At 49.0% G+C, this 11,200-nt stretch overlaps 1 protein-coding gene across 1 annotated transcript in view; it reads left to right on the top strand.

Moving 5' to 3' along the window:
- LOC116958409 (uncharacterized) overlaps nucleotides 1-5,486 on the top strand; it is a gene marked incomplete at its 3' end in the record, with an annotated part of 57,284 nt that extends 51,798 nt beyond the window's left edge. The window contains exons 11-13 of the mRNA XM_076063772.1: nucleotides 3,139-3,316; nucleotides 4,524-4,877; nucleotides 5,159-5,486. Coding sequence (XP_075919887.1) covers nucleotides 3,139-3,316; nucleotides 4,524-4,877; nucleotides 5,159-5,486 — 860 coding nt within the window. The remainder of the gene's footprint in view (nucleotides 1-3,138; nucleotides 3,317-4,523; nucleotides 4,878-5,158) is intronic.
- Nucleotides 5,487-11,200: the final 5,714 nt, after the last annotated feature.

An 11,200-nucleotide genomic window follows, 5' to 3' on the forward strand; every position in this document is an offset into this window, starting at 1 on the left:
GACCTGTCACCCTGTGTACCTGCATCACCTGTGTACCTGTGTCACCCTGTAGACCTGCTTCACCTGTGTACCTGCTTCACCTGTAGACCTGCTTCACCTGTGTACCTGCTTCACCTGTAGACCTGCTTCACCCTGTAGACCTGCTTCACCCTGTAGACCTGCTTCACCCTGTAAACCTGCTTCACCTGTGTACCTGTGTCACCCTGTGTACCTGCATCACCTGTGTACCTGCTTCACCTGTAGACCTGCTTCACCTCTGTACCTGCTTCACCTGTGTACCTGCTTCACCTGTAGACCTGCTTCACCTGTGTACCTGCTTCACCTGTGTACCTGCATCACCTGTGTACCTGCTTCACCTGTAGACCTGCTTCACCTGTGTACCTGCTTCACCTGTGTACCTGCTTCACCCTGTGTACCTGCTTCACCTGTGTACCTGCTTCACCCTGTGTACCTGCTTCACCTGTATACCTGCTTCACCCTGCCTATACAGGGGGTGGGGGTGTCACCTGCTTCACCTGTGTACCTGTTTCACCTGTAGACCTGCTTCACCTGTGTACCTGTTTCACCTGTAGACCTGCTTCACCTGTAGACCTGCTTCACCTGTATACCTGCTTCACCTGTGTACCTGTTTCACCTGTATACCTGTGTCACCTGTGTACCTGCTTCACCTGTAGACCTGCTTCACCTGTGTACCTGCTTCACCTGTAGACCTGCTTCACCCTGCCTACACAGGGTGGTGGGGGTGACACCTGTGTACCTGCTTCACCTGTATACCTGCTTCACCTGTGTACCTCCTTCACCTGTAGACCTGCTTCACCTGTAGACCTGCTTCAGCTGTGTACCTGCTTCACCTGTAGACCTGCTTCAGCTGTGTACCTGCTTCACCTGTAGACCTGCTTCACCCTGCCTATACAGGGTAGTGGGGGTGTCACCTGTAGACCTGCTTCACCTGTGTACCTGCTTCACCTGTGTACCTGCTTCACCTGTAGACCTGCTTCACCTGTGTACCTGCTTCACCTGTAGACCTGCTTCACCTGTGTACCTGCTTCACCTGTGCACCTGCTTCACCTGTGCACCTGCTTCACCTGTGTACCTGCTTCACCTGTAGACCTGCTTCACCTGTGTGCCTGTGTCACCTGTGTACCTGCTTCACCTGTGTACCTGCTTCACCTGTAGACCTGCTACACCTGTGTACCTGCTTCACCTGTAGACCTGCTTCACCTGTGTACCTGCTTCACCTGTAGACCTGTAGACCTGCTTCACCTGTAGACCTGCGTCACCTGTAGACCTGCTTCACCTGTGTACCTGCTTCACCTGTAGACCTGCTTCACCTGTAGACCTGCTTCACCTGTGTACCTGCTTCACCTGTAGACCTGCTTCACCTGTGTACCTGCTTCACCTGTAGACCTGCTTCACCTGTAGACCTGTCACCCTGTGTACCTGCATCACCTGTGTACCTGCTTCACCTGTGTACCTGCTTCACCTGCTTCACCTGTAGACCTGCTTCACCTGTGTACCTGCTTCACCTGTAGACCTGCTTCACCTGTGTACCTCCTTCACCTGTAGACCTGCTTCACCTGTAGACCTGCTTCAGCTGTGTACCTGCTTCACCTGTAGACCTGCTTCACCTGTGTACCTGCTTCACCTGTAGACCTGCTTCACCCTGCCTATACAGGGTAGTGGGGGTGTCACCTGTGTACCTGCTTCACCTGTGTACCTGCTTCACCTGTAGACCTGCTTCACCTGTGTACCTGCTTCACCTGTAGACCTGCTTCACCTGTGTACCTGCTTCACCTGTGTACCTGCTTCACCCTGTAGACCTGCTTCACCTGTGTACCTGCTTCACCTGTGTACCTGCTTCACCTGTAGACCTGCTTCACCTGTACACCTACTTCACTTGTAGACCTGCTTCACCTGTAGACCTGCTTCACCTGTACACCTACTTCACTTGTAGACCTGCTTCACCTGTAGACCTGCTTCACCTGTACACCTACTTCACCTGTAGACCTGCTTCACCCTGTAGACCTGCTTCACCCTGTAGACCTGCTTCACCTGTATACCTGCTTCACCTGTGTACCTGCTTCACCCTGCCTACACAGGGTAGTGGGGGTGTCACCTGTGTACCTGCTTCACCTGTGTACCTGCTTCACCTGCTTCACCTGTAGACCTGCTTCACCTGTGTACCTGCTTCACCTGCTTTACCTGTGTACCTGCTTCACCTGCTTCACCTGTGTACCTGCTTCACCTGCTTCACCTGTAGACCTGTGTCACCTGTGTACCTGCTTCACCTGTATACCTGTGTCACCTGTGTACCTGCTTCACCTGTGTACCTGCTTCACCTGTGTACCTGTGTACCTGCTTCACCTGTAGACCTGCTTCACCTGTGTACCTGCTTCACCTGTGTACCTGCTTCACCTGTAGACCTGCTTCACCTGTGTACCTGCTTCACCTGTAGACCTGCTTCACCCTGCCTACACAGGGTAGTGGGGGTGTCACCTGTGTACCTGCTTCACCTGTGTACCTGCTTCACCTGCTTCACCTGTAGACCTGCTTCACCTATGTACCTGCTTCACCTGCTTTACCTGTGTACCTGCTTCACCTGCTTCACCTGTGTACCTGCTTCACCTGCTTCACCTGTATACCTGTGTCACCTGTGTACCTGCTTCACCTGTGTACCTGCTTCACCTGTGTACCTGTGTACCTGCTTCACCTGTAGACCTGCTTCACCTGTGTACCTGCTTCCCCTGTGTACTTGCTTCACCTGTAGACCTGCTTCACCTGTGTACCTGCTTCACCTGTAGACCTGCTTCACCCTGCCTGCACAGGGTAGTGGGGGTGTCACCTGTGTACCTGCTTCACCTGTGTACCTGCTTCACCTGCTTCACCTGTGTACCTGCTTCACCTGCTTCACCTGTGTACCTGCTTCACCTGTGTACCTGTAGACCTGCTTCACCTGTGTACCTGCTTCACCTGCTTCACCTGTGTACCTGCTTCACCTGTGTACCTGTAGACCTGCTTCACCCTGCCTACACAGGGGGAGGCGCTGTTCCCTCCTCAATGCCCACTCCCACCCTGCACCACCCCCTCCTATCCCCCACCCCTCCTCCCCCCACCCCCCCACCCCCCCCACCCACCCAGTCGCAGGCGAGCGGCCCGAGGCCCTCGCTGGGCCCGAGGCGTCCCAGCGGAGCGCGGCACCGGCGGCGGCGCAGCAGCAGCAGCCTGCGGCCCGCCAACGACGGAGGGGGCGTGGCTGCGGCGGCGGCGGGGGGCGTGGCAGCGGCGGGGGGCGTGGCAGTGGCGGCGGCGGCGGGGGGCGTGGCAGCAGCGGCGGGAGGGGGCGTGGCCGGGGGAGGGAGGGATGGCGACGCTCCTCAGCGGTGGGCGACACCGGGGGATGGAGGTGAGGCCCACGTGGGTGGGGGTGGGGGGTGGTGGGGGGGGTGGGGGGGGTGGTGGGGGGGGTGTGGGGGGGGTGGGGGGTGTGGGGGGGGTGGGGGGTAGGGGGGGTGGGGGGTAGGGGGGGTAGGGGGGTGGCTGGGAGAGATATTAAGTCCGAAACGTCGTGATTTAATTGTTTGAATCCTTTGCGGTAACGGAAGCTTCCGATCTGGGTCGAATGACCTCTACGGTGAGGATTGTCGCCCTACCCTGTTAGCGCTTTTGACGGGCAACGGGACAAGGGGTCGCAGCTCATCGAGACGCTGACCTTCCTCAAGAGATGCTGCTACAACAACAAGATAATACCCATCAATACAACAACAACAAGATAATACCCATCACTAGAACAACAACAACATAATACTCATCAATACAACAACAAGATAATACCCATCGCTACAACAAGATAATACCCATCAATACAACAACAACAACATAATACCCATCACTAGAACAACAAGATAATACCCATCAATACAACAACAACAAGATAATACCCATCACTAGAACAACAACAAGATAATACCCATCACTACAACAACAAGATAATACCCATCAATACAACAACAACAAGATAATACCCATCGCAACAACAACAACAACAACAAGATAATACCCATTGTGATAACAACAAGATAATACCCATCGCAACAACAACAACAACATAATACCCATCACTACAACAAGATAATACCCATCGCAACAACAACAAGATAATACCCATTGTGATAACAACAAGATAATACCCATCGCGACAACAACAAGATAATACCCATCGCGACAACAAGATAACAACATCATCGATAACATCATCACCAACACCATCAACAACAACAACAGCACCTTATTCTTGGTTCTTTCGGTAAAGTCACGTTGAAGGGAAACAATAAAACAATAAAAAATATATATAAATCAATAGCAATTCTCACGACGTTTTGACTGTAACACAAACAGTCATCATCAGGTGTGAAAACCAACCACCATCACCACCACCACCACCACCATCAACACCAACACGCAAAGACACATTAACCCAAACGACAGCGTCTCACTCTGTCCTCCCTCCCGCTTGTACCTAACAGGCGCCGGCGGTGTCGCGAGGACGGCGAGCGGCAACGTCTACGAGGCGGTGCACACCGCCCTGCGCCGTCTCCGCTACGGCAGCAGCCGCGTCGCCAAGGGCGGCGGCGGCAACGGCCGGAGGCCATCGACGGCCGCCGCCGCTGCCGCCGCCGCCGCTGAGGGTGGTTCCTCGCCGCGCTTCGGAGCCAGGGGTGGCCGCAAGTCCCTCCCCACGGCGGGCCTATCGGAGGAGGACCGCCTCCGCCTGGGCCTCGCCGCCTTCCCGCGGACGCTGAGCGTCGGGAGCCGCCCGCCGGGCCCCGCGGCCCCGCCGGCGTCGTCCGGCCCCACGGCGCGCCGCTACCGCCGCCGGCGTTCCCAGCAGCAGCAGCTGCACCAGCAGCAGCAGCTGCACCAGCAGCAGCAGCAGCAGCAGCAGCAGCAGCAGGCGGTGGCGATGGCGGTGGTGGTGCCGTACAGCGTGACCGCCGTGGCGGCGGGAGAGAAGGGCCGCGCGGGGAAAGATGGCGAGGGTAGCGGAGGAGGTGGACGGAGGAGGAGGGCGGCGGCGGCGGCTGCGGCGGCGGCGGCGGCGACGTCCCGGACGAGCCCCCAGGCGCCGCCGCGCAGGAACGTGGCGGCAATTGCGGCGCAGTACGAGAGGAGGGCCGCGGCCGCGCGCCTCCAGGCCTCTCCCAGGCCAGCGGCGAGCGAGCGGGCCCCTTCGCCCAGGCCGAAGGGCGAGCGGGCCTCTCCCAGGCCGAAGGGCGAGCGGGCCCCTTCGCCCAGGCCAGCGGCGATCGAGCGGGCCCCTTCGCCCAGGCCGAAGGGCGAGCGGGCCCCTTCGCCCAGGCCGAAGAGCGAGCGGGCCTCGCCGAAGCCCCAGCCTCGGAGCGCATCGAGGCCCGCGGACGGCGCGGAAGGAAGCGACGGGCGCTCGCCCAGGGCCAGGCACAGGCGCAGGCCGAGCCTGGCCGCCTTCGGTGAGATGGTGAGGAGGGCCAGCCAATCGGAGGCGAGGTCGAAGGGCACGGCGTGCGAGGCAAGGGAGAAGAAGGAGGAGGAGCAGGTCTGACGGCCGTCGCCGGAATGCCCCGCGGGGCTCACGGAAGCCGGACACCCGTGGGTAATAAGTTGCTTCTCGTGTCTCAGCCCGATTGCTCCTGCTGCTGCTGCTGCTGTGGTGTAAAATGACGATTCTCATGCTGAAACGGAATCGCTGTTACCTCGCAAATGGTTTCGGTTTGGCGTTTTAACATCTTAAGAGCCCCCTGTTCCATTGCCAGTCAGGGTAAAAAAACCTTTTTTCTTATATTTTGTTACTGGCAAGGGCGGGAGGTCCCCTGATATTCTCACTGTGATCCCATTGGAGGGGTTTTCTGTCGCTATACCGTCGTGGACATGGGGGATTCGTTCCCCCATCAGTGCTGTTTCTCACGTATGATCAACGAACTTCGCCCGGGACTTGGATTCACCACGCCCGGCCGCCTTTGTCTCCCCAGTGGCGATGTTCACAGCACAGCAGTTACACGTTTGAGGCTGAGTCGACCTAGGGGAGGCCCAGGACCGGTTTAAATATTCGTCACCGGTGTTGGCCGTGAGCGGGAAATCGAACTCGGGTCGCCGGGTTCGTAGCGCGGCGTAGCGCTACCTGCTACACTACCGCTCCACACACACACAGGTGCACACACACACACATAGACACACACATACACACAGAGATACACACAGACACACACACAGAAACACACATACACACACAGACACACACACACAGACACACACACACACAGACAGCGCGCTAACTGCTACACTACCGCTCCCTACACACACAGATGCAGATACACACACAGAGAGATACACACACACACACAGAGATACACATACACACACAGACACACAAATATACACACAGACACACACACACACATACACACACATACACACAGACACACACATACACACAGACACACACATACACACAGACACACACACATACATACACACACACATACATACACACATACACACAGACACACACAGACACACACACATACACACACACAGACACATAGACACACACAGACACACACATACACACAGACACACACACATACATACACACATACACAAAGACACACACACAGACACACACACATACACACACATACACACACACACATAGACACACACATACACACACACAGACACACACAGACACACACACACAGACACACCGACACACACATACACACACAGACACATAGACACACACACATACACACACACACAGAGACACACAGACACACACACATACATACACACACACACATACACACACAGACAGCACGCTAACCACTACACTACTACAATGCGTTAGGCTTCCACGTGCGCGGGTCACGTGACAGGTCTGACGTCACAGCTCACTTGCCGTGCACAAAAAAATATACATTATAAAATAATGCATTATATAAAGTGTAATTTTTAACAATGTTTTGCACGGTGTACAGTCTGGAAAGTACCCGCATGGCAAATTCCCAGTTTGTTGCATGTCGGTAAGTACGCTAAACATTTTGAACAGACACGACACAACACACACACAATCACAACTTTGCGTTTTTACATATATATGGAGATGATCATATTTACCGGGCATCTGTAGCAAAAAAATGCTTCTCACGATTCCCCTTCCTTACGTCTAAAAATAAAGATTATCCCCGATCCGATGGTGGCGGATTTCAGTCTCCGCTGTCGGGCGCTGTTTTTGCCCCCCCTAACGGTTCACGTCGTTCTGTATTTTATCGACGCGGGCAGACGTCGCTTCAGCAACCCCCCGATGCTTCGTTTGTTGCCCAGGAGAAGTGGAATCGGTGCTATAAAGGAAGGAGATCCTCTACACCGGCCGTTAGAAAGCCGCCCCTTTGTTTTGGACCAATCAGTTTCGAGGACAATGCCACCGTCGTCGTATTATCACGGTGATGTGTTGTGTTTTTTTTGGGTTTTTTTGGGTTTTTGGGAATAAAATAATAAAAATATAAAACAATAAAATAATAAAAATATAAAACAATAAAATACTAAAAATATAAAACAATAAAAATATAAAACAATAAAATAATAAAAAATAAAACAATAAAATAATAAAAATATAAAACAATAAAATTCTCACGACGTTTCTACTGCAACACAAAGCAGCAATCATCATCAGGTGTGAAAACCACAGCAAGAAAATTTGAAAAATAATAAAAATAAAACGCCACTTTATTACGAAATTTTCTTGCTGTGGTTTTCACACCTGATGATGATTGCTGCTTTGTGTTGCAGTAGAAACGTCGTGAGAATTTTATTGTTTTATATTTTTATTATTTTATTGTTTTATATTTTTATTATTTTATTGTTTCCCTTCTACGTGGTGGTGACTTTACCGAAAGAACCAAGAATAATAATTTTATTGTTTAACAATAATTGTATTGTTTTATATTTTTATTATTTTATTGTTTCCCTTCTACGTGGTGGTGACTTTACCGAAAGAACCAAGAATATTAATTTTATTGTTTTATATTTTTATTATTTTATTGTTTCCCTTCTACGTGGTGGTGACTTTACCGAAAGAACCAAGAATAATAATTTTATTGCTTTATATTTTTATTATTTTATTGTTTTCCTTCTACGTGGTGGTGACTTTACCGAAAGAACCAAGAATAATAATTTTATTGCTTTATATTTTTATTATTTTATTGTTTCCCTTCTACGTGGTGGTGACTTTACCGAAAGAACCAAGAATAATAATTTTATTGTTTTATATTTTTATTATTTCATTGTTTCCCTTCTACGTGGTGGTGACTTTCCCGATAGAACCAAGAATAATAATTTTATTGTTCTACAATAATTTTATTCATAATAAAGGTTTTTGGGGGTGAGATCGCGTTATTTATAAATGTGTCGTAACCCTCCACCACCCGACACGGCCAATCAGCAAAATAAAGCGTCACGTTGACAAAAGACAAAATAGTTCACTACTTTAGCCCCCCACACTGCTGTGTTGTTGTTGTTGAAGAGTGAATCCACAACATTTACAGTTTGAGTTAGTAGTGCGACGTTTCGCTGGTAACTACATCCACCAGCATCATCATCGTCGCCGGGCAATTCGCCAGAATGGTGAAGTCCTCTCCGCTAGCTCCCGGTCTTAAATAGAGCAGCAGTAGTAGTAGTGTGACATCGTCATCATTTAACTCATTCAGGTGCAGTGATTTGAGGCGGAGGGGGGTATTGTAATTATACAATCGAGTGGCAATCAGTCAATGGTTATGATTAGCAATGAGTTGTAGATTGGTAATTAGTTGTAAGGTGTGTTATTGTGATTGTATGCTACGTTAGTAATCCGTTTAATATGTGTTTCCCCTATAAGGAATTGTAATATGTGTTATTTAATAATACGCTTCCAAGCCGCACTAAGCCTGTAGCTGTCAGAGCGATGAAAGTTATTTCTATTTCTTTCAATTTCAATGGATTCTCTAGTTAGTCTTTGCCAGTAATAATTAGTTTTTACACGACACTTCAACGTTATCAAAATCAATTGAGTGTCCTTGTTGACAAGCATGTTCTGCCACTGCCGACAGCTGTGTTTGAGATAATTTGAAATTTCTCTGATGTTCTTTTAGTCTTACGCTGATGTTATGCCCCGTCTGTCCAATATAGCATCTGCCACATAAACAATTAATCCAATATGCACCTTCTGTTGATAATTTAGGTAATTCGTCTTTCGTGCAAGATGCTAGTTTTTGAATTCTGTGTACTGTACCAAATCTTACTGTAATGTTTTTGCTTTTGCAAAACACGCGCTAATTTGTCAGTTACCCCTGAGATATATGGAATTTTTATTGTTTTAACAATCTGATCGCTTTCAGCAGTGTTGCTTTGCGATCGTGATTTGGCATTCAGTGCTCTGTTTTTTATTTTACATTTTTTGTTGTTTTTTTACGTGACGTTACCGAATAGAACCAAAGAGTAATTTGAGTTTTGATTTAAAGCTTTCGTGACTGCAGTAATTCATATTCTTAGTTTTTTCGGTAAAGTCACGTTTCGACCATAACTCAAACGGTCATCTTCACCTGAAGATGACCGTTTGAGTTATGGTCGAAACGTCGTGAGCATTTTTTTATTGTTATATATATATTTTATTATTTTGTTGTTTCTCTTCAACGTGACTTTACCGAAAAAACTAAGAATAAAAATAGTAATTTGAGTATTATTGTAGCCATTCGCTACTTTAGCCCCCACGTCGCTGTGGTGTTGTTGTTGAAGAGTGAATCCACGACATTTACAGTTCGAGTTAGTAGTGTGACGTTACGCTGGGTAATTACATCCCCAGCATCATCATCGTGGTCGGGCAATTCGCCAGAATGGTGAATTGCCCTCTCCGCTAGCTCCCGGTCTTAAATAGAGCAGCAGTAGTAGTAGTGTGACATCGTCATCATTTAACTCATTCAGGTGCAGTGATTTGAGGCGGAGGGGGGTATTGTAATTATATAATGGATTGGTGATCAGTCAATGGTTATGATTAGTAATGAGTTGTAGATTAGTAATGAGTTTATTGTGATTTTATGCTACGTTAGTAATCCGTTAATTAGTATGCGTTTCCCCTATAAGGAATTGTCGTATGTTATTATTTAATAATACGCTTCCAAGCCGCACTAAGCCTATAGCTATCAGAACGATTAAAGTTATTTCTGTTTCTCTCAGAATAAAACAGCTGTTTCAATGCTAAATTCTCCTGTTTGATTTGTAAACCCCTTTGTCAAGGTGCCTCACTTCTCTCAACCAGCTTAAAAAGACGCTGCGAATCTTAACAACGTTCATTGAAGCTCTGTCGTCCCGACAGTTTCTGTGCTCCTTTCGCCTGAAGAAGGCCGCTTGTGTTGTGGCCGAAACGTCGTGAGAATTTTACTGTTTCATTTTATTCCTTTATTCTCATTCTACGTGACTTTGTCGAAAGAACCAAAGAAGATAGTAATGAGTTGTAATGTGTGTCATCGCGATCATATGCTACGTTTGGCAATCCGTTAATTACTTTGCGTTTCCCCTATAAGCAATTGTAGTATGTTATTGTTTAATAATACGCTTCCAGGCCGCGCTAAGCCGTGTGACGTTTCGCTGGGTAACTACATCAACCAGCAGCAGCATCATTGTCGCCAGAATGGTGAAGTCCTCTCCGCTTGCTCCCGGTCTTAAATAGAGCAGCAGTAGTAGTGGTAGTGTCACATCGTCATCATTTAACTCATATCAGGTGCAGTGATTTGATAATCGATAGGTGATCAGTCAATGGTTATGATTAGTAATGAGCTGTAGATTAGTAATGAGTTTATCGTGATTTTATGCTACGTTAGCAATCCGTTAATTAGTATGCGTTTCCCCTATAAGGAATTGTAATGTTATTATTTAATAACATCGTCATCATTTAACTCGTTTCGTGAAGACGCCCGTGTTACAATCGGAGCAGCGAGCCCACACGGCCGAGGTCCCAACGTGTGTTGGCATTTAGACAGCCACTCGTTGATTTCGGAGAGATGCCCAGGATTAAATCAGGTGCTCAGGCGTAACGAGTTTGAGAATTCTCACGATACGGTAACCGTGGTCTCTGCAACGGACGAAACGTTCAGTTTAAGTTAAACAAAAATATACGAATTTTTTTTGATTTCGT

This window comes from Petromyzon marinus, unplaced genomic scaffold (genome assembly GCF_048934315.1).
Source record: "Petromyzon marinus isolate PM22_M1 ecotype Great Lakes invasive population unplaced genomic scaffold, UKy_Petmar_22M1.pri1.0 PM_Scaffold_185, whole genome shotgun sequence".
Taxonomy (NCBI): domain Eukaryota; kingdom Metazoa; phylum Chordata; class Hyperoartia; order Petromyzontiformes; family Petromyzontidae; genus Petromyzon; species Petromyzon marinus.